The 24,730-nt window shown below is 42.8% G+C and overlaps 1 protein-coding gene across 5 annotated transcripts in view; it reads left to right on the top strand.

Moving 5' to 3' along the window:
• The window catches only part of LOC147725355 (cytosolic beta-glucosidase-like), a 564,555-nt gene that overhangs the window by 448,108 nt on the left and 91,717 nt on the right, over positions 1–24,730 (top strand). For 4 of the 5 annotated variants that reach the window (XM_086964029.1, XM_086964028.1, XM_086964030.1 and 1 more), the window contains one exon: positions 16,874–16,997. In XM_086964029.1, the coding sequence (XP_086820155.1) occupies positions 16,874–16,997 (124 nt within the window). Of the gene's footprint in view, positions 1–16,873; positions 17,023–24,730 lie in introns of all 5 variants that reach the window. The other variant, XM_086964031.1, reaches the window with a different exon arrangement.

The following is a 24,730-nucleotide window of genomic DNA, read 5'->3' as shown; positions in this document are numbered from 1 at the left end:
ATAGCTTCTCCTTATTATCAGGAGCAGGGGCTTTCACAATAGCATCAACAAGACTTTTTTTTGGTACAACTCCCTCACCAGAAAGAGTATGCCCCAAATACTCCACTGATTTACAAAAAAACTTACATTTACTAGCCTTGAGTGTTAACCCAAATTGTTCTAGCCAGGAACAAACCTCTTTAAGGTGAATGTGATGTTCACTGTCATTTTTTGAAAAAATAAGGATATCATCCTGAAAGCATTTGACATATGATCCCACATCTTTAAAAATATGGTACATGGCTCTTTGAAAAACCGAAGCGGCCGAAGCCAAACCAAAAGGCATCCTCTTGAATTGGAATAGGCCATGCAGAGTGATAAAGGCTGTAAAGTGTTTAGAGTCCTCAGTAAGCTCGATCTGATGATATGCAGACCTGAGATCTAATGTGGAAAACACATATGCACCATCTAACATGCAAACCATTTCATTAATGTTAGGAAGTGGATGACAGTAAGTAACTAAATTTGAGTTCAGTGCTCTCAAATCCATACATAACCTAATACTTTTATCAGGTTTAAGTGCTAAAACAATGGGAGAAACCCATTTGGAGGACTCTACCTCCTCAATTACATCGTCTTTAACCATGGTATCTAACATATCTCTGAGTTCATTTCTAATACTAATGGGAACTCCTCTTAATTTTTGTCTAATGGGAATAGCATCAGGTTTCACTTTGATTCTGTGACTGAATCCTTTTAGTTTTCCCAAAGTATCGGAAAATACTTTTGGAAAATGTTTGGAAAAATCAGTGGAAACAGGTAAAGTATTAGAATCAACATCAGGCATTGACACAGCTAGAACAGAAACAGGGTCTTTCAACCTAGGATTCAAAGTGATCCCTGGTTCGGCTTCATCACGCCAACCTAGTACATTTACACCTTTGTAAGCAATATATAATTTGATATTAGCTGAATTACATTTGAAAGAGATAGACACATTTTTAAATCCAATAAAGTCAATTATAGAACCATTAAAATTGTAACCCTTAATATCAGGTGCGCATAAAGTATTGATATTTACTAAATCTCCAAATGATTCTGTGCAATATTCACATGTAATTATTGTCCATGGAGAACCAGAATCTGCCATCAATTCCAAGACCCTACCCAAAATATTTACCAGACATTTAGGAGGAGGAATTTTGTCAGTCTGCGAAATATCAAATGAATCTTGGATGGACACAACAATACCAGATTCCATAATTTCAGAAGCACTCTTACTCTCATCAGAAACAAAGGAAACTTTACCATTAGGAATTCTGGATGAAGAAAAAGAAAGTCTTTTAGCATCATTAAAAGAATTGACCATATTTTTCCACATTTTGGAAAAATGTCCTCACCGCCCACATTTGTTACACTGCTTGTTAATGGCAGGACATTGTGGAAAAGAAGCAATATGGTCAGGGTTCCCGTATCTGTAACAATAGTATTGCTTACCCTTGCTATCCATTTTATAATTGTAAAAATTCTTTGGTTCATGAGATTTTACAGTGCTAACTTCACTGCTAGAAGTAGAAGCACTAAGAGTAGCACTAGCAGTAACCTTATCTAGAGATTTGATCCACTTATCAGATTGCTCAAGTGCTTTGGCTGTACTGATAGCTATTGCTAAGCTTGGGTCACCTAAGATCCAGAGTTGTTCCTGAACTTTCTTACTTTTTACGTGCACAATGATCTGGTCTCTGATCATTTCGTCAGTCATAAGACCAAAGTTAAAGTGTAAGGATAGTGCACGCAGGGCAGTAAGAAAGTCATCAAAACACTCATTATCATCTTGAACCCTAGTGTAGAATTTGAATCTATTAAGTGCCACACTAGTAATAGGTTTGAATCTACCTTTGATTCTTAACACAGCGTCATCATACACATTAGCATCACCACCTGACCTAACCGGTGGTAATGTTCTAAAAACTAATTGTCCTTCTGAACCAAGACAATGTAAAAATATATTCTTTTTCCTCTCTGCAGACATCCGCTCTCCATCCATAGCTTTGAGGTAAGTAAAAAATTCCTCCTTCCATCTTGTCCATGCAATGGGAGGATCACCTTTAGTTTGTAAAAATTTGGATGGAGGGTCGAATTGCATTGTCAATGGGAATAAAAACAAAAATTAGGAAATAAAACCCAAGTCTTGATCAAAGTACAGTTTGTGAAGTTAAAAGAAAGTTGCCACCTTAAAATGTTTAAATAAAAATGCTGTAAATGCAGTAAGTACTTCCCAAAGTTATCCAAAATAATTAGGATGCAATTTCTAAGCACTTTCCATAGTTATCCAAAATTATTAGGATGCAATGTCCCAAAACATCCAGTAGATGGCAAACAAGCAACACTGCTGCAACATCAGATTAAAGTGCGATAATGGCTCAAAATGCACTATGCTGTGTTACAGCGAAGAATGAATATAAACACAAGTGAATCTCTAATGTCAAAAACGCACATGCCACTCTGAAGATGTTCAAAAATAGGTTTGTTCGCACATAATAGTGCTAAAACAAAGTCAATGTTCTATGCGCAAGGAATCAACATCGTAATGCCGTACCTGCTCATGAAATTGTAATAGAGCTGAGGGCTGTGATGTACGCACATTTCTTTTCCATCTCCTGTAACACGGTACGAGTTGGTTACCATGGAAACAACATGGTGGATACACGCTGTTTAGTGTGCGTGTTGACGGGTAAACATCACTTACAACGCATTTATTACAACGCACTACCATTACAAACCAACCATTACAACGCAAACCATTACAACGCATTGCGCTGGGGGGCGCTCTAGGATAGGGAATATATTTAATTTACTATCCAACACCTTCCCTACTATCCACGGGGACTGGAGTTGGAATAGTAAATTAAATAAATCACTATCCAGCGCTTAAAAGCACTATGCGTTGTAGTGGTATGCGATGTAAAAACCGCGTTGTAACAGCAGGCGTTGTAATAGCCTGCGTTGTAACGACACCAACCCGTTATGACGTAAAGGTGTGTACACATCATGACGTGCACGATGATTCCAGATGCAGCTTCTAGTAGAATGTTGAAAAATCTCACCGGCAACTGCACAAATTGCTTAAAAATGTAGATTTTCACAACAGAAGATCGCAAAATCATCGGAATTCGATGAAAATGGAAGACAACACCTCCTAAATATTCAAGGTAAGGTAGATCATCCGAAGCTTCCTTCGTGGATTCGATATATTTTCCGCTCCTGTGCAAGAATTAGACGTGGCAGGAAAGTATAATGAGTCCCTTGTCGCCAATATTAAAACGGAAATCCACCGTATATAGTAAAAATTTGAATATTTATTTTAAAGTAAAAGAGATAAAACACAGCACGTCTAGCAGTCAAAGTAAATCCAGTAAACTGTACTTCGTGGAACTTGGAACCTAGTATGTAAGATGCAGGGAAGCATCATTACATTCCATGTTCCAGCTAACAGTGCACAAATATTAATAATGAAAAGATCAACACATGACAGAGAGAATGTAACACTGGTTCTGAGAGCTGTCAAGGATTTGCTGGGATTTAATGTGTTTCATCAGTTCAATATTGATGAATTTTTCCAAGATTTTTGCAGGAGTGGGGAGAGGGGAGATTGGTAGACAGTTTTTCAAATCGGAGGGGTCGGCATTAGATTTTTAAGGAGAGCTGAAACAATTGCTTTATTCCAGGTGGCAGGTTAGTTGCCGGACAGGAGTGTGTCATTGAAGACCTTGCACAGGAAGTTGACTATTAGGTCATGAGCAAAATCTGAGTATGGAGGGCATACAAGGGTCTGAGGGAGCATCGGATTTTTAGCCAAGTAAGAGTTCCTTAGTTTGCAGATCTGTGATTTGTGAAAGAAGAGGACAGGGCATACTTCCAGCAAGACCTGGGTAACTTTCCCCTTAGAAAGATCATCGCTTTTCCCTTCGATTACCCCAGTGGTTGGTTCATCACCTTCAGTAGGTATGTACTCATGAAAGATCTTAAGGACTTTAGGCCATATGTATCAAGCAAAATTGCGATTGCAAACGCCGAAATTCGCTGAATTTTTGCGTTTGCGATTGCAATTTTGCTTAGTGGTATGTGTTAAGGTAAAACTGCGTGTAAAATAAGGAATCGGAAAATTTGCGATTCCTTATTTTGCGATTTCATTTACGGAATCACAAATTTTGCGATTCCCTAAATGCAATGTAAGAAGCACCAAAAAAGTGCAATTTGGCCTTAAGGAATCGCTAATTACCACCAACTTCAGGTTGATGGTAACTTGCGATTTCTTAGAAAAATGCACTGTTTTGCATTTTTCAACGTGCAATGTGAAGCACATACACGCCCTTAGGGCATGTTTGTGCGCCACATGGGCACCCATGCTTATTTCAGGGGTGCAAATAGGGTGTCCTTTTCACACCCTTGCACCCTTGAAATTGCATTCTCAATTTGCGATTCTCTAATTGCTAAACGCAAATTGAGAATGTCTTACCATTTATTCCTATGGGCCTCTAGGCCCATAGGAATGAATGGGGAGGTATTCCTTAATTGCGAATCGCAATTTGAGATTCGCAATGAAGGAATATGTAGGATTCGCAAAATTTATTGCAAATCCTACATACATTGCATTTTGCAATTCTCAAATAGCGATTCTCAAAAAAATCGCTATTTGAGAATCTAAAAAGAAGATTTTGATACATATGGCCCCTAGTCCTGGAAGTAGATTACTACTCTGTCACAAAAGTCTTGGGAGGGGCTCAACAGCTTTGTCCTGGTGGCTCAGCAATCTCCCTTACGACTTTGAATAGCATGCTGGTGGATTTGTCTGCCGACACAATCTTTTCAGTAAGGAACAGAATTTGGCCTGGAAGATGGCATGATTCTATTTCCATAGAAAAGATTTCTGCTTGGCTGTTTTTCCTAGAGCAAGGGTCAGGATGCCATTTAGTTCTTATCTACTGCATTGACACCTGAGAGCTATGAGCTCTTCCGAGATCCATGGAGTCGAGAATTTTGCTCTTTTAATGACACCGTTTTTGAATGGAGCAACTATGTCTAAAGCCTCTGTGATCCAACTGCGAAAGCCCTCTGCCATGGGAGGATGAGTGATGTTATTCCCATCAGAAACTGAAGCTAAGATGGCCTTTCAGTTGGTGGCTGTGACCTTGTTCAGTCCTCTGCAATGTATACGTTTTCAGGGGAACCCTTATTCGCTATAGTGAGATGAGGAAAAAATTATTTTGAACTCTACTAGCCAGTGTTCAAACCAGCTAAGCGGCTGAACTGCCTCGATTGTTAAATTATTATGGTTAGCAAAAATGCCATCCAAGGTGTGGCCGGCACTATGGGTGGGAGAGCGAACTAGTTGCTCAAACTCCGAGATCTAAAAGGTGAGGAGAGTCATTGCCTTATTTGTTTTCAAGATGAAAATTGAAATCCCCAAGGATGGTGTAATGAGCTGTGATAACAAATGGTTCTAGAGTTTTGTACCATATCTCCAAAAGCTTGGCTCTTGGCCCTAGAGGACGATATTCCAGAAGGCCTGAAAGGTTACAGTTCTTGGATAGCTTACTTCCGAACATGGCTGCTTCCAGTAGAGAGCCTTCCACATTGCTAAGGGTATATCTAATGGAGTCTTTGGCCACCAGGGCTAGGCCACCTCCTCTTCTGTCAAGGCGTTCCCATCTAAGAATAATGTAGCCTGGCCGGACAGCGTCTGCCAAGTCAGGGCTTGAGTTGTTCGTGGCCCATGTCTCAGTGATTAAAATACAGTCCAAGTTGAGTGTTTGGATGGTAAGGGCAAATTCATTTTTGCGTTTGGGCATTGAGTGAGCATTTATCAATGCCCCCCTGATTGAGCTGGATCCAAGCCCAACCTTGCTTTTGTACTCGTTTGCCTTTTCTACTCCTGGCTTCTGAGACCATCCGAGGGAGCCCTGGATGGAAGCCAAACCGTTAATAGGGCAGAAGTTACAGTGCCGATGATGCCCTGCCTCCCCTGTGTTGAGGTTGACCCTATCTGTGCAACCCCCATGCTGAAGTGTAGGGTGCAGCTCAAGCATTTGTGTCCTATAGTAGGTTCTTTCGAGGATACTTTTGTATCCTGAGAGAAAATAGGCAGCATGCCTGGCACCATCCAGGTGTGGACGGGCGCAGCACAACCACTGCGCGCTTGGGAATGCATGCTCTTATAATGCCCCCCCCCCCCCGGAGCCGAAAGTGCAAAACAGCCTGGACTGCCAACTTCCAAGATGCCAGCCAGCTTGCGGTAAAAGTTAAAAAAGTAAATGTACTCACTCCACACAAATGGGTTGCCCAGCAGTGGACTGAAGAGTCCAGAGACAAATGAGGTAAGAGACAAAGCAAAAGATTAGAATGTTCACTCAATCGTAATAAAATATAAAAAATATGTGCTATGCTCACAGTAAAATATGAGGAATAGTCCAATGCAGGGTGCGTCTTACTGCTCCATGTGTCCTCTGCGCGTTCGGGAATGAATGTTCTTTTAATGCCCCCCGAAGCCGGAAGTGCAAAACGGGTTGCACTGCCATCTTCCAAGTTGGTGGCCAGCCCGAGGTAAGAGTTAAAAATTAAAGGAACTCTCTCCACACAAACGGTTGTCCCGCGGGGGATCAAAGTGTCCAGAGAGAAATGAGGTAAGAGACAAAGTAAAAGATTAAAGGTGCTCACTCAATCGTAAAAAAATATTAAAAATATGTACTGCGCTCACAGTAAAATATTGGGAATAGTCAGATGCAGGGTAAATTCTCTCCAGAGGAGTAAGAGCTAAACCAACCCACAGTGTGGCTCATTTCCATCAGCTCCTCTCCTTTTGACCTCTGCAAATCCCTGTCCTAGGCCTGCTATCTTGCTTGGGGTACAGGATGAGGGGGTAGGTAGGCCTGGCATTCCTTAACTGTCCTCTCTTTGAAGCCCAGGTTTTATTACCCATCCTGCTGCCTGGACTGGTTTATGCAGCTGCAGAACTCCCACCATCAGATAATCTCTGTTCCGGCCAAGGCACTTATCATCTAATCAAAATAGCTTGACTAAGCCTGCTAGAGCTGATCAATCATGGGAGACTGCCAAAAGTCTGTATGTCGGATCACATAAAAGAAAGTCTTATACAATTTTTCTGTACTGGTTATGACAAATTCAACAGAGGCAAGTTGTTGCATTCATCAATGCCAATCTTTTAAGTCCTTGAAGTACCTACAATGGGGCTAAAAGAAATGGGCAGCCCCCTAATTCAAAGATACTTTTAGGTATAAGTACTGGGTCTCTGACCCCCTAGAATCAGGCACTTCTGGACCTTCAATTGAACCTCTGTCAGAAGGACTGCTAAGCTGCTTAAAGTGCTTAACTGGACTGCTTTTCTGGAAGGACTGCTTTTCTGCTTTTTGTCCTGCTGTTTGCTGCCTGCCACTCCCTGACTCTACTATAAGGACTCTACCTTACCTCTAAGAGCTCTCCAAGGGCATGCTGGCTTGATTCAATTTTCTGACATCTCAGGGACACAAAAGACTTCCTGCAATTTTTCTGGTTCTGCTAGACTGGGCTGTCTGTGAGACATACCCTTGCCTGAGGTGCCCCCAAGTTCTGGGCCTTAGAAGTGGGTTCTGCAGCTGATTTCTGCTAACAAATCGCATTGCATCGTCCTTGTGAGAAAACCGCTGCATCGCTCTTTGATACTGAAGTAGAGGCATGGCTCAACGATGACACGTCGCATTCACTTCAACGGAGCTCAACGACAATTTAGGACTTCTTTGCGTGGCTAATGATGGCTCAGTAGACTCGCAACATCAACACTTGCTCCAGCTAAGGTATTTTTTTCAGCGGGACCTGTCGAGGTCTTGTAGCCAGCCTGCTGTCGATTGCGATCCGCCTAAACTTTTGATTTGCACCGGTCCCTCGCGACCTCAAATAACCTTTTCACCGCAAGTGACTTCTAAGCACTATATTTTCATTTAATCCTTACAGATTCATATTATGTTTATGTTGTTTTGGTGTAATTTTGGTCAGATGACTGTTCTCTTTTTATCTAAACCTGTGTGGAGTTTTTTGTGGTGTTTAAATTGTGTTATGTGTGTGTGTGTTGCACAGATACTTTACACATTGTCTCTTTAGATACGCCTGACTGCTCTGTGCCAAGCTACCAGAGGGTGAGCACAAGTTATCTTTTAGTGTTTATCCAGCTTACTGCAAATAGAGTGATGGTTCCTGCCTGGCCTGGGTGCATACCTCAGCCTACTGGAAATCCCATTTCTAACATTGGTGATCAGTGGTGAGGATTGGACTTGGGTTTGTGCAAAACCAAATAGTAACTCATTGTTCACTACAACTCTTTGCTTAGACCAATTCGAGCCTTTTTTCAACTCTCCCTATTCTGATATCTTTTGATTTTCTCAAAGTCCTGATGCCCATGTCCCATTTTTCTCTGCAACATCAGTGGTCCCACCTGGCAAGATGGAATTCAGACTTGCCAACCTAAAAGCATACACAGTGGTTCAACTTCAGGGGTTCTGCCAGGAAAAAGGAGTGTTACACAAGGGAAGTGCTAGGGAGGCAGAGCTTTAGAAAGCCTTGAGAGCATGGCAGAGGCCCAACCAGGAGAAATGGATGAGAAGGGATCTGTTTCTGACAAAGGATCAGAGAGGCACCTTACAGAGGATCTTGAAATACAGCCTACAGAGGGGGGAGCTATTTCGTCCTAGAACTGGTAGTCCACTCTAGAGCGGGCAGCAGTCTGTCCTTAAAGAGCTTGTCTCCAGAGGAGCTGGCGGAGAGGAGGGAGGAGAGGAGACTCAAACTAGAGCTTGATAAGATTGACAGGGAGCAAGCCCTTGCTAAGCTTGAGAAGGAACAAGCTCTAGAAAAGAGGAGGCTAGCCATGGAAGAACAGAATATGGCCCATGAGTTAAGCCTCAGAGAACTGCATATCAGAGCTAGGCCTGGGCATAGTTCGCTGGGTTTTGCTATGCAGAACTCTGCAAAGTTACAAAAAAACTCAGCGAAGTTCCGCGAGTGGCAGATTGCAGGGCGGACTGCAATTTGTACTGGTATTCCTGCAGCTCGGGTAGAAATTCTACCCGACCGGCAGTTCGTGCTCGCAAACTTACCATTAGCGATCAGGAAATTACCATTTACTATTGCGGGCGGTGAAAAACTCTGCTGCAAAGTTCACCACACAGGACTATTCAGAGCCCTCCAATTGGGGGCCAGCGACAAAAATAAGGGTGGCAGCATATCTGCAATGTCTGCACTTGAGTCCAAATGGCATATACCAAAAGATATGGTACCCAGTTACAATGTGAGGGATGACATAGATAAATGGTTGTCACTGTAAAGTGGATTTGTAAGTGTATGGGGTCCCAGAAGAGTTCGGAGGGAGGGGTTAGTCTTTGGTGGAACATGCCCACAGTAGGGAGGGACACACTTCTTACACTAGAGGTGGGGGACCAGACAAACTACACTGCCATGAAGACCAATTTAATCCGAAGTTTGGCTTGACACCTGAGAAGTACAAGCAACAGTTCAAGCCTAGTCACAAACTCACTATTCAAACATGGTTGGATTTCTTAGACTATGCTGTTAAATCACTGAAGGGCTGGGTGAGGGGCCCATAATAATGATTATGAAGGGCTATGAAGGGTTGTATTGAAGGAGCACATTCATGATACTTGTTTTATAGAGCTGCACCAGCACCTGGTTGATAGCAAGCTTATTGATGCCAGGAAGCTTGCTGAGGAGGCGGACCACTTGGCCAACAGCAGAGTGTCCAAAAAGGTATCTGGGGGGGACTCCCAAAAGGGTAGGTAGGGTCCTAACCAGAAGAAGGAGGCGGGAGATAAAAAGGGCTCAGAGGGAAAAGGGACTGGTTCCCATTTCCAATCTTCCCACCAGAAGAAAACTGACAGCAGCCCAAGCCCATCAAGTGCTATGAGTATGGACACTACAAGGGCACTCAGAGTGTCCAAAAAGAGCAGCCCCTCTCACTGGATGAAAGATTCCAGGAGTAGCTAGCGTGGTGCTGGGGGAGGAGTTTGTCCCAGGTAATGTAGGAGGGAGGTTTACAAGGGTTAGCCTAGTGTCCCTGGGTGACAGTGAGATGGTTCTTAAGATCCACATGCCATCAAATACTACTAAGTATAGACAATAGGTCACCAGCACTGGGCATGGTGTGGAGGCTCTGAGGGATACTGGAAACAGTATGACTATGGTAAGGAGCCAGCTGGTGTTGCCAAAGCAGGTAATTACTAATGCATTCCACAACAGAGAGGGTCACTTTCCTGTGGCCCTTGTTCCATTTGAGTAGGGGGTCTGAATTTACCTCCAGTGAGAGGGATGCTACACTTGCTGTGGCCTTCCCAGAGTCCACTGAAGAGGAAATTGCTTCCCTTGGTGACGCTCCTGAGCTTACTGGATGGCATGAGGGAGGAGGACCCACAAGGAGGAGTTCTGTAGGGCACAAAGGGAGTGCCCAACCCTTGACAGCATGAGGCAACTGGCTGAAGCCCTTGCAGCAGGTAATGCTGCTGGCAGTCACCACATTTACAGGGCAGACAACCTCCTGTACAGTGAGCCTAAGACTAATGGGCATGGGACAACAAGACCCCAGTGGTCCTCCAATGATATAGGGCCTTCATACTGGATCTGGCTCACGAGATTCCCTTGGCATGACACCAAGGCCAATGCAAGTCCTTTCAAAGGCTTGTCCCCCATTTCTATGGCCTAGGATCAAGCATTCCTCAGATGCATTCTGCAGGCCTTGTGTGACCTACCAGGCTAACAGGAAGGCATCGCGGAGGCTTAAAGGCCTCCTTAATCCCTTGCAAAAAGAACACTTGATGGACAGAATGAAGAACAATGTCATACATTCATCCCAGTGCAGAGATCTGGGCCTAAATCCATTGTGTTTTTGCTCACCATGCCATTCCAGTTTGAACTCAGCCAAATGGAAATCAGTCTTAACCCTGTGCCTCTTGGGTACAGTCTAGCCATAACTGCCAGGCCAGGCCTCCCTGGACTGGAAACAAGCGTCCTAGGACCTGTTTTGGGGTTCCACCCTCATCAGCCAGGGGTGTACAGACAAAATATCGACTCCAAAATATCGACTGGACATAATATCAAGTTTTAAATATAGACTGGACAAAATATCGACTGGACATAATATCGACTACAAAAATATCGTTTTTCAGGTAAGTGAAGTAATATCGACTGTATAAAATATAGATAGCAAAAATATCGAATTTTTAATAATATATAATATTTTATAGTGTATTTTTATGTAATAATATGTGTGAAAAGTGTGTCTTAATGTTATAAAATATTTTATTAAATGAATTTTGTTTTTATAATAATTGCGTAATGTAATTCTGTATCGGGTTGTGGGTTTATAGGGGAATAGGGTGGGAAGTAATTTAATAATAATTAATTAATTAATATATGTTTGTTAATATTTTTAATTAATAATTAATTGATAATTAATTAATATTAATTAGTTAATTAATTAATATAATTTTGAACATATTTTGTATTAGTAATTAATTGGTAATTGATTCATTGTAATTAGTTAATTACATTAATTAGAGTAAAATTTTAATATATATAATTTTGTGTTATTTTGTTAAGTAATTAATTGGGAAAAAATAATATTAATTATTAAAATAATTACAGCTAATGTGCTAATATATTTACTTTATTGTTATTGTTAATTAATAATTAATTGGTAATTAAATAATATTGATACATTTTGGGTAAAGGAGCATTTTTAGGGTTCAGGGTCAGTTTTCAGTTTTAGGGTAAAGGGGTATTTTTGGGGTTCAGGGTCAGTTTTCAGTTTTTGGGTAAAGGGGCATTTTTAGGGTTCAGGGTCAGTTTTCAGTTTTAGGGTAAAGGGGTATTTTTAGGGTTCAGGGTCAGTTTTCAGTTCATGGGTAAAGGGCTATTTTTAGGGTTCAGGGTCAGTTTTCAGTTCTTGGGTAAAGGGGTATTTTTAGGGTTCAGGGTCAGTTTTCAGTTTTTGGGTAAAGGGGCATTTTTAGGGTTCAGGGTCAGTTTTCAGTTTTTGGGTAAAGGGGTATTTTTAGAGTTCAGGGTCAGTTTTGGGTTTTTGGGTAAAGGGGTATTTTTAGGGTTCAGGGTCAACAAATAAGATTGTAAAACATTATTTTTATTATTTTCATTTATTATTTAATTATTATAATTTAATTTAAGTATTTTCAAGTATATTTTAGTAATTAAAATGTAATATTAATTTAATTTAACACTGTTTTTAATAAAGTCGATATTTTTTACATCTATATTATTGTTAACGATATTTTGTACTCGATATTTTTGTACTTACCTGTTTGTAGATACAAACTCGATATTTTGACTGTCGATATTTTGTCCACGATATTTTGGCAAGTCGATATTTTGTCCCTCGATATTATTTCAGTGATCCTCAGCCAGGATAGCTTGACTCTAGTGGCATTGAGAGCATCGGACCCAAGTCTGGGCATACCCGTCCCACTAGGGGTGACAAATGCAAAAAAGAACAATTGATGGACAGAAGGTAGAACAATGTAAAAAATTCACCCCGGTGCAGAGACCTGGGCCTAAATCCATCGTTTTTTTGCTCGCCATTCCAGTTTGAACCCAGCCATAAGCAAATCAGTTTTGACCCTGTGCTTCCTTAATCCCTTGCCTGTCATTAGCACCCCCTTTGAGAGGTTGGGCATCGACATTGTAGGTCTAATGAATCCCCAGACTGCATCATATAATAGGTTTTCCCTGGTTCTGGTGAATCATGCTACTAGGTACTTCAAACAGTTCAACAGTGAAAGGGCCGCACACAAAAATCCCACACCAGGTTAGGAAAACAAAGCTTAATGTAATAAATAAAACAAGACCAAGACAATAAAAATCCAAGAGATGTCCAATTTGAAAGTTTTAGGTCAAAATAGATCCACAAAGTGCCAACTGTGGATATCTGGGTGTGTTGGCCTGGGACAAAGTCACAAGTTCAGTCTGACCACGATGGAGCGTGGGCTAGTTACAGGGACCCAGTTGGGCCAGCTGACTAAGTACTGGTTGCAGAGCGTTGCACAGAACTGTGTCGAAGATGTGCTGCTCAGCCTGAGCAATGCATCGGTTCCAAGATGCGGTGATGCTGCTGTGTGAGGTCCTGGTACATCATCGTCGATGATCCTGTCGACGGGGCTTGCTATGGGAAGTCCGGTGTCAGCCCAGTGGCATGCAGTTGGCGACACGTCGGTTCTGAGGAGCTGCGATGCGGAGTCTGGCATAGTCATCGAGGCTGCTGTTGACAAGAGATGTGAGGACCTGAAAGGTTGATGTAGGACGCTATCAGGCAATGTATTGGTTCTTAGGACTGCGTGGGCGATACCGGTCTTTGCGATGGAACCATTCATGCTGCAGCTGCAATGCAGTGGTTCTGCTTGGAGATGCGTCGCTCAGCCAAGGAGATACATCGTATCTGCTATGGGATGCGTCGCTCAGCAGTGAAGATGCCTCGGTTTCACTGGCAAGCACTTTAGGCCCACTGCCAAGGGGTGAAGAACTGGGGTCGCTCCAGTTGGCAGGGTAGACTCACAGTCCAGGTGCCGGTGCAAGGTTGTTGAACACCTGTTATGTCCCCGAGGCTTTAGATCAGGAGGCCAACCAGCTATACCTTGGAGTCACTTTGGAATCAAGAGATGCAGGTCCAGTCCTTCTCACCCAGGCAAGAGGGCAGCAGGTCAGCACAGCAAAGCAGCAGTCCAGTAGTGTAAAGTGTACCAGAGTCCTTCAGTAGCACAGCATTCCTTCTTCCTGGCAGAGTGTTCACAGATCCAGAAGTGTACTAAAGTGATGGCGTCTGAGGTCCTTTCTTTCATAAACAGTTGTGCAATTGAAGTTGGGGCATGCTTCTAGAAGATTGCTTTTGAATAGCACAGATGCCTTACCTTCCCTGCTTCGGCTCCAGACTAACTACTGGAATTATGCATCCCCTTGTGTGAGAACAATACACAGCCTATTCAGGTATAAGTGAGGCTGGGCCCAGCTCCTCTCTCCCATCCTGCCAATGATGGCCCACTAAGTCACACCTAAGCTCCCTTAGTGTTTGGCTGTCTAGGAGGAATACACAAAGCCCAACTGCCAACTACATCCAGTCATGTGACCAGATACACGTTGGGTGCCCCAAATGGCTACGGTAAGAAAATGCCAACTTTCTAAAGTGCAATTTTCAGAATTGTAATTTAAGATCAGATTAGACAATACATTAGGATCTTAAATTAGGATTCCAGTGACACCAAACTTGTACCAAGTATATCTTCCCATTTGGAAATCACACTTATAAAGTGTAATGAAGTAATCCCAATGATACCCTATGGGCGTTTTAGGCCTTCCAGTAGTGAAAATCTAATTTAAGTGTTTTTCACTACCAGGATATGTAAAACTGAAAAATATATATCCTGCTTTTTTTTTCAAACAATGCACCTTGCTCTCTGGGCTGTCAAGGGCCTCCCATAGGAGTAAGTTATATGTATTAAAAAGGAAGGTTTGGGCTTGCTACTTAAGTGGGTGGCACAATTAGTGCTGCAGGCTCACTTATAGCAATTAGTTTACAGGCCTGGTGCACTCACAGAACTACTTTACTAGGGACTTGTAAGTAAATCAAATATGCCCATTGGGGATGAGCCAATATTACCATGTTTAGAGGAGAGAGCAAATGGACCTTAGCATTGGTTAGCAGTGGCAAACTGCTTCAAGTCCTTAAGCCCACAAAAACGAATTCAGCAAAAAGTAGGAGGAGGAAGACAAAAAGTGCCATTTCCAACAACATATATTAGGAAAACAATATTTCAGTCATATGAAACCAAAGCAAATAAAGCATTATTAATGAAATAGTAATTACATTTACTCGATGAAATATTTAGCACCTTTTAATGGCATTGCCACTTGTTTTATAAACTAATGGCAAATTGTGGACTGTATACTTACCAATTAAAAAAATAACCATTGTATAGTAATATAGACTGATTAGTAATCTTATTGTTGAGGATTCTTTGTCTAAAATCACACTTGACTGATTTACTTCTCTTGTTACTGGCAAACGATGTAACAGGCGGTGTGTCATGATGTGTGGCCCGTATTCACCTGTATCCACTGAGGAGACAGGGAGATGCGCTCGTCCTAACTTCTTAGTTGTTTGAGCTTTTAGTTGCTGCAGAAGTAAACAGTATGTGCCAAGTGTGGGTGATGGCTTAGTGTGAGGCTTCATGTTTGGAAGTGTTAAATTATGCGAAACATATAAGTGGAGCCTGGGAAAACTACACAGGACTCACAAGTCTTACAAGGGTGGTGGTCATATTGGTTTCATGGAGTATAAGTTCATTGTTTTAAAGTGTCCCTTTCTGGGCAACCAACATGTTTAGGTGCTGCAGCTAGACTCCTTGTTGCCAGCGATTGGATCACAGGGACAATTGGCTGGAGGTATCAGTGATTTATAGGAGAATTCTAGAACAATACTTGTGATCATAGATGTATGTTTTGATATTGTATGGTGGGATTTAGGTGTACATCAATGGAGTGGTCTAGTGAGAGGAAGGAGAGCAAAGGTACACTCCAAGCATGCACAAAAAGAGCATTCCGGAGGTTCTTTAAAGGTCCCCTCTAGGTTCTCATGAAAGGAGTTGCTTGATAGTTGGAAGGAAACCCGCGGAAGGGAGAGGATGTAGCCTTACAGCTAGAGCAGTCAACTTCGGAGATGGGGAACCGGGTTCGAGCCTCCGCAACGAAGCTCAACATCTTGTGATTTTGAGCAAACCACTTTACCTCCCCGTGCATAACAATAATGAATGTGTCCATCTGTAACAAAACGGTGCTCATGTAAAGCGCTCCTAAACCTGGTGTCTCGGGTCTAGTTTGCGCTACATAGAAATCTTTAAAATAAAAGGTGATTAAAAGAACCATCAGACTTGTCTGGAGTGAAACAGTCCAGCAGGAGCAAAGAGAGCAGCCAAAGATTCTTCGAGGGCCCTGCTGGGCATTCGTGAAGTGAGCTGTCAATCGGTCGGTGGGTGGAAGGAGAGCTCGTGGAAACTGCTTGAAGGGATCCACTGCGGCTCCTGAGGAGGAGTGGCCTAGCAGAGGAACATGAAGAGAGGGACAGATATTGGGTTTTGAAGGGCTCCTGGCCAGGTACCCTGCCTTTGTGTATAACAATGACAAGAGGCACAATTTATTGGATGTTCACACCTGCCTACTGCCGAGGTCTGACACCAGTACTCATGGACAGCCCTGTGAGCCAGTGCCTAAACCAACTAAAACAAAGTAGCCAATGGCTGACAGGGGCCGTCTAAACCCCCTCCTCTAGATATATGTGCAGATTGTGTGTTTTCTTTTGTGTTGTTTATTGTGTGTTGACAATACCTCTCACCAGGCAGCTAAAGCGGTTTATAGGTAAGACCTCATCAAGCAGGCATTTTGCACATAGACAAATCTCTATTGGGATTAGTGCAACACCTTCAGGACATCCCCAAAAGATCTAAAACTTATTTTCAAAACATAAAACAACGAATTTAGCAAACCTCGCAAAAGAATCTTCTGATTGTGACAGAAATATTGGGAGGCAAAAGGTTGGTGTGTAAATGTTAGGGATGAAGATTCCAGAATGAGACAACCAAATGCATTGTTAATGGAATGAATACCAGCGAAGGCTTAACTGTGTAATAGTGCACGTTCCTGAATATACTTGGCAACAAATGCCCATAACTTTCTTCGACTTCTGCATGTATCCCAATCGGTTCTTAAACAAGAACAGTAAAGGATGATCAAATGGTTGTGTTTCTTTAAGGAAAGCTCTGTTGTTTCTTTGTAGGACACCTTCAATGACCCTGAAATATATATTACTGAGAATGGGTTTGCTCAAAGTGATCCAGCCCAACTTGATGATTCTCAGCGCTGGGAGTACTTCAGGCAGACGTTGTTGGAAGTTTTAAAAGGTACCATTTAAATGTATTCGTTTAGGTATGTGTGTTTTGAAAGGTAATATATGGATGCATGCAAAGTGTCATTTTCTGTAGTTCAAGAGAAACAATTTGGTACTGTAATGTTAGCTCATTTGTGACATTGCATATTTTAACTAATTGCTGAATTAATGCATTTGACACATCCATACTTAAACCTGTTATTCTGGGTGTGTTTGTAATGCTGTCCTGTAAATATGTAGGACTGGCAGTGGAGAAAATGATAAAACATTTTGTTAGGAAACTCATATAATTTGTATTCCAAATAAAATGATAATACATGCATGTGGTACAAGTTAGTAAACGAATATAATTTAAAATCGCCATTGAATTGCCTACAAAATAAAGGTCAAATTTTAGGGGGAGTAATTCAGATTTTTGGGAGTTGGGAGAATACTGGCTTCCTTAGAAAATGTAATTGTGCAGCCTGGATTATTTCTCTCTCTTTCTCTGTCCTCACTTGCTTTGAAGAATTACATATTTTCTTTATATGAATTGTCCTTAAAGTTATTTTGAACTTTATAAATCCTATTAATTCTAAATAAAATACAGTTTAAAGCCATACGCTTTTTTGACCCAGGCTTATACTTGGGTTACAGTGCATTTAAGGCGTGTACCATCTTATGCTATAAAAGACCGTCTTTATTCAAACAAAATCAACCCACATGAGGTGTCCTAAACATGTGCTTTTATTAATTTATTTTATCATATTGGCCAGATGTGCTGCATAGTAATTAATACATTACAATTTTGCAGTCATTGTTAGCATACATGTGTTAGTGGTGGGGGAAAAATGAAGAGTCGGACAAAACAAGCAAGTAGGGGTTGGGAAACAAGAAAGAGTGGGGTGAGTATGGTAAGACGTACATTGCTCGCTCAACAAGTGGGTTACTGTTGCTCTACTGGTGCCTAAGTGAAACTTCAGATTGGAAGATTTGTTATTTCCGAGTGGGTTGAAAGTACTTATGAAGTAGGCAATGAGCTAATCATGGAAACAGGGACTATTATCTTAATCAGAACCACAGGATAACAAATGGTTAAAGATTCAGTGGAAGGTTTAGTGGGGGGAGAAGCGTTGTGGAAGCTAGAAGAGCTATGGCCATGAGCCAACATTTGTGTTTCTTACTTTTCCTTGGTTACATGCTCTACAAGGAGAAAAGACCACACAGCACATTTTTACCTCCATGCAGGAACAGGTTGGGCCGATCCAACCCCGTCAGTGGAATCAGGTAGTACGTATATCAATGAGAACATCATTGACCCAGATAGTAATGAACATCAAAAGACCCAGGGAATAATGTATATCAATTACCACAGTTATGAACATGGCAGAATTGAATATCGTTGTTTCTTGTCCTGTTGAAAGTCAAATGGCCAGCAGTGATTGGTCAGAATAAAGAAATACATGGGGTTCAAACCGCAGTGGGCAAGAGCAGATGATGTTGTATGCTGATGGCGTATTAGTTGCATTAACAATATCTGACATTTCTGTTACATGTCTTATTTCTTAAATCTCTGCCTTCTCCATATTTTTGGGATGTAGTATAAAATATCAAGGATTCTCAAAGATTAAAGGTACCACTAGGGCCTCACTACATGCCACACTTTTTAAATGTCTGAAATCTCTCCTGAAATATTTGAGCATTCTTGTTAACAGAGGTGTGAGAAAGTGGTTAATTAGTTGAGGTGTATTAAGGTCCAGGTGTAATATGACATCTGCTTGTGACTGGGGAGGCCTCTTTGAAGTGAATCAGGGCACCGAGACAACCTTTTAAAAAAAGCAAAATAGTGGAGATCCTGGTTAATACCCCGGGTGGGAAAATAAAATATTATTAAGCAAAAAAGACTTCACAGGATCTCCTGACACAGATCCCAACTTGCACTTATCACCTGCCATACAAAACCTTAAAGCTATTGATGGACTCTTCATTCAAGCGGATTATGCCCACCAAGTGGTTGGTGGGAACTTAAGACCTCAATCAAAGGAGGAAGTGCGCCGCTTACTCACATCCCAGGAAGGGACTCAATGCACCTACAAGGAGGCAGCCACCAGTGGTTGTAGTGTAGTTCCTATTTTCCCTATAGGCCCTGCGCATTGGAATAACATAAACAGCAGTGTAGACGTAGAAGTGCGGTCTTCCAGGTCTCTACTGACTATGTTAGACTTAATTGGGTTTGTACCAACTAGCTCAGAGGTCACTGGAAACTTTCTTGACTGAATAGGAAGTGATCAGCTTCCCTGGCTCAGACAAGAAGGGATTCAGTTTTCCAACAACCGCATAAACATGACAACTTTGCTCCTTAGAATAAGAGTCAATCTCTAGAGTCGTGTGAAACAAAAGACAGCTATTTCACTCAGTCAGTTGTGCAAGAATTACTTTCACCAGTATGCAGAGAATAGAGAGACGGGCGTTTTCAATAAAAGGTATTATTTATTGAACAGTCTTTCTTCTCATGCAAGAGAAATGAATTGCCACAATTGCAAGACTTGTTATTATAAAAAGTGCGTACAGTAAAAGGAGGATTGCGAAATAATACTGTAAAAGCATTGATATGGTTTCTTAGCCATACAATGGTTAAAATGAGTAAAATATATACATTCATATATACATTTAGCTAACGTCCTCAACTGGTGCTTCTAACTACGCCTACCCCAGTGTACCTGACCTAAGCCTAATACTTGGGAGGGAGTAAGTAAGTAGCAATTTAAGTTAAGTTGGTTTTGCCAAGGGTTTGCTTCAAGAATTCTCTCTAAGGGTTTAGTCAACACTGTACCTCTGGAATAGAATGTTGGAGGTCTGGTATCTCCCCTCAGGACTCGATATCCCAGTTACCCGCAAGGGTAGGCTGGAAACGCCAGAGGTGGAATTTATCGGCAGGAGAAAAGACAGCGTCTTTCTCAGCGCGTCAAGGAGGAGGAGGGGCAGCGTCCGTGGGCTTCTCACATCTGCTGGGCTCTGCAAGGGACAACTGTTCTGCTCCTGTATTCACAACCACCACCGCTGTGTTTGCTTAAGGCAACGTTGGTAATATTTATACCTGGAAGGTGCCTTGTTTGACGTAAGTTTTTGGACATAAGACGTCAATAAAGATGTCACTAAGAACCGGTCGTTCTTACAGTGCTCATTAGAGTTCTATTACTAATCAAAACATAGCAAGCGGGTCTTTCCCAGGATGCTGGGGGTTTTATCTGTTGAAAGAACCCGGTGTGTAATCTAAGAATCTAAGATAGAGGCTTCTGCTGTGTAATATACTGTAATGAGCTGCAGAGATGAGTTTCTGAAATATGGCTCTGATCGTTTATGCCATTATAGGGGTATGTATTGATTATAGCTGTATAGGGGCATAAGGTCACAATATTGATCGGGGTCCTAGATAGAACACGACATGGTGACGCCAGGAGGGGAAGCCCCAAACTGCAGTCTCTCCGGTACAGGTCACACGCTCACCCACCAAGCTACAAATTGGGCAGCAGAGGTCATAACAATGCCAACGCTTACATGCTGACCTCCAGAGAGGATGGATCCAGCAAGAGGCGAATTCATTCAGGATTTTACTGAACCAAAGACAACCTGCAGTACCAACTGTGATCATGACAAGGCCTTTTGGGGCACCTATACTAGTGAAACCAGTACGCCTAATGGAGACTAAGCTATGGCTAGAATATCAGAAACATGCAAGCCCTTGTCACAATACAATCAGAGTGCATAAAGTTGGAGGAGCTCTGTATAAAGGATGCGGAGCTCCTCAAGGCAACGGGCCCTTTCGACTTTCACTGCAGCAATCAAATCAAGTTGGTTTCCACAGGAAGCCACACAGGGATTTGGCCATAAGAAGGCATCAAGACACTAGCTCTCCTACTCATCTCCAATAATGAAAGCACAGCAGTCGGTGAACAAGTCCACCAACCCTTGTTATTGCTTACTACTCCTAGAAATAATCTTGGCTTAGCCTTGAGTCATGTCAGATTTATTGACAGAATACAAAGCGAGAAACAACAATTGTAGGTCAAGATCCTTATCAGAAAACCTGGCCACTAACAACAGGGCATTGCCCTCCCCATTCCATATTTTCACCCCGGACTTGACCTCTGACCAAAATGCTTCAATTCTTCCGTTGAAAGAGAGCGTATTAGACCCTTCAAGCATAGAATCATCCAATTTTGCAAGTAGTAATCCACCCTCAATTAAGCTTTGAAGAAGAACAGAAAATGCTAAACAAAAAACAAAAATATCATCCAAAATCCAAACTCTTTCCCATGTTCGGAAACACCTCGCAAGGGCACAAGGAAAGGACCGCTAGTCCACTGAAGGTAACCTGGATCAGGACAGCATCTTGCCAAGGGACTTACAACTTTTTTGCAAAGTAACTCAAACTCCCCCAAGTATTGGACCAATGAGAGCAATAGAAAACACTAAAAGGGGCATTGCTGTAATCCGCCATCTGCCAAGTGTCCTAAAGGGAACAGTGACTACTCGGGCCCAGACCGAGGAACCCGCAGTGTGTTACGAATAGTCCTCAGGATCGGTTTGTTGAAAGGTAAACCCACCTCTAAATCTAGCCAACACCTGGATAGCCTTTATAGCACAGAGTGTTGCCAGGATTAAGTGAGGGGAAAAAATAAGGAATATCAAGGAAGGAAAGGATGGGGACAGCAGGGAGGGAGATCTGAAAGACATAAACAAAACACAGGCATAAGACTAAATCCCTACACGGTAACGTTTAGCTTCTATAACTGTTGCTATGAGGGTTCATACCTGTAAAAGAAAAGACAAAGCCTTATGGATGTGTAGAGGCAACGTAGGGTTGGATATGCTGTAACTAGATAAGACTCCACTAAACCTCACAGGGGTAGAATGTGATCCACACCTCCTAATCCCCTGTTGATAGAAAAGTCAAACATCAAGTTACACATCTGTACATATATACTCCGTGATACCCTTTCACACACAGTGTTTTTTATGTCTCACAAAGCTCCTCTGGAGATCCCAAGGTGGAATCCCCAACTAATGTCTCTTAGCTGGGTTCCAGGAATAGTCTTATGTACAAAAAAAAAAAAGCACCCCAAAAGGAGTAACTATCCAATGTTCGATAGTTACAACAGAAACACCGCCGTTGGCCGAAAATACCAACCGGGACAAATCCAATATAATCCCCAAAGCAAAACACCAGAACTAGACAAGGTCTCCAAAATATGACATCACAGCCGGAGGTGGGTAGGATACAAACCGCCACTGAGTTCAGACACACAGCGTCGCGGTAACAACACTCTTACCACACCAAGCAGAACAGAACTCCGAGGTCGAGGACAGCTACAGGTCCGGAATCACCGACAACTCGCTCCGGCCGCCATTCCCCTTTTGTACAGCATCGCGGAAGCGTGATGCGCCGCAAGGGATGCCGGGAGCTGTAGTTCTTACCCGGAGGATGCCGGAAATTGTAGTTCGCGGTACCTCCGCGATCGTAACACAGTGGGACGAAGTGCCCTTGCCACTGAAGCGGAATCTAACACATAAAATAGAGAACCGGCAAGGAGATTCTGCTATCCCACCCTGAATACATCTCCCATGGCCAGGAAGACATCCTGAATAGGTGTAATATACTCAAAACCCTCTCGGCTCTCCGCGGTTTGGCATCTTGGAATCTAAAGACCTGGTCTACATTGCATTCATCTCTGGTAAAAAAGGCAGTCCCAAGGAGGCCACGAAAGTACGGTTCGGAAATGTGGGGTTAGTCAGGTGGGTGGAGAGACACTCCATGAATGGGGAAGCATAAGCAAAGTGTCAAAACCAAAGTATCCTTGGTTCCTGGCAAAAAACACCCATTAGCATTGCCAGCAAAACTATGTTCTCTGCTGCTCCACTGGCCCCCAAAATTCACGACATATAGTAGAACTAATCACAATCACAAAGGAACATGTCACCAACAAAAGGGTGTGCTGGTTATCCGGTAGCTCCAACTGAAATTCGACAAACCATAGAGCAATACAAAGGAACATTAATGGTAGTACCACAAATTCTCAAATACACAATTGTGACTTGCAAATCTGTTCCTGGAACATCCATGGCTTAAACATCCTCTTGAGCAACATTGACGCGATGGAAGAAAATCGGAAAAAGTATATAATCTGTCTACAAGAAACTTGGCAGTTGGCCACCATAGCCTAGCAGGACCATAATGAATTGTTATCAGCAGTCGAACCATCAACCAAAGGGGGACACTGTTGTTCCATTCTGTGTTCTGTGTAATAGTTCTTTGTGTCTCCTTGGAGACAGTAGTTTCCAGGGCAGGTCATTTGGAGTCCGGCCTACCTAGGGTTGGTTGTGTGAGCTTATCTTTCAAATAAATCACTTCAACCACATCTCTGTGTAGTCTTAAAACTAACTGCCAACGAGGATGGGATTCTCTTAATTAGAGTACAGAAAGGATCAACCCCATCGAGTTACCCATGGAGGAGTAACAAGATAAGGGCAGACGCAGGAGAAAATACTGTTTTTTAATTGGAAAATGGTCAGTGTTCTAGCCTGAAGCGGCACAAGTAAAGGTAAAGCTTTTTACCTTAATTAGGAGTCCCTTTCCTTAATTGATTTAAAACATTTGAGAACAAGCGGGCTGCTGTTCATGCACGTGACCTGCAAATCTTCTGCTTCCATGTGTTGGCTCAATCAGCAGCTACGGAGCATAGATCAAGGCCTTGTAAACTACTGAGCCTGCCGCCTAGCAACGCTTGTGGAGCCGCTTGTATTGGCTCAAGCAGCAGCCCCAAGGCATAGACCAAGGCCACATGAATTAATGAGTACTTAGCAACATGAGTTGAGTCACTTTTGTAATGTATGTGGCGCAATGACAACAAACTTGTATGTGTAGCGGGTTAAGGAGCAATTTCAAGAACCATTTTTATTGTGTTAGGAAGCTCCCTGGTGTTGTGTGCGGTGTTAGTTGTAGCGCTCTAGTGTTTCTGCCCTCGGGCAGAGAACAGGACGCAAACCCCAACAGTGTATCACTCTCTGGCCAGGCGTGACCAGAGAGCTTAAATAAATGGGCCGGGGTCGCTCGAGACTTCCGGTCCACACTACCAAGCTACTGTGTGGTTGTCCCTCTATTAGCTACTTGCGTGTGTGGCCCAATCGATCCTTGACCCCTTTGGTGTTCCAAGTGTGTGTACCCTCGAAGTGTCGGAGTATATCTCAGTCCCCACACTGGCGACGAGGGTGGGATGCAGCAAGCCGCGTCACCCGCAACTGTCCCGCTACCACACAAGACCGTGTGATAGCGCCGCGGAAAGCAGGACACGCCCGACAAGACTGGCGCCCGCAAGGGGTGAGACCCGAAGCCCCAAATCAGCAGTAGCGAGACCGGTAAGCTGTGCGCGAAACAACAGACTGCAGAGGCTCACCTGGGGCAGCGGATGAAGAGCGCGTGCACTGCGCGGAAGAGCCCGTAATTAGGCCGAGACGCTCTGCGGCCCAACCAAAGAATGCGCGCATGCGCAGTGAGGAGCTGACACCAGCTATCTAGGGGAAGCACGAAGAGAGCGCGAAAGGCCGGGCATTCAAGCCGCCCACCACCACGTGCAACCGAAGCAGTCTGGGACGGGAGAGAGGCTTCCCCAGGCACCGGACAGGCTGAACTGTCATCTGCCGGCAGAGGGACTCAGATAAAGCATAAGGCCAGCACCCAACAAGCACGGGCTAATGCAAAAGAACAAA

This window comes from Lissotriton vulgaris, chromosome 3_2 (assembly GCF_964263255.1).
Source record: "Lissotriton vulgaris chromosome 3_2, aLisVul1.2, whole genome shotgun sequence".
NCBI classification, from domain to species: domain Eukaryota; kingdom Metazoa; phylum Chordata; class Amphibia; order Caudata; family Salamandridae; genus Lissotriton; species Lissotriton vulgaris.
This window is presented reverse-complemented; position numbering and strand designations above follow the sequence as displayed.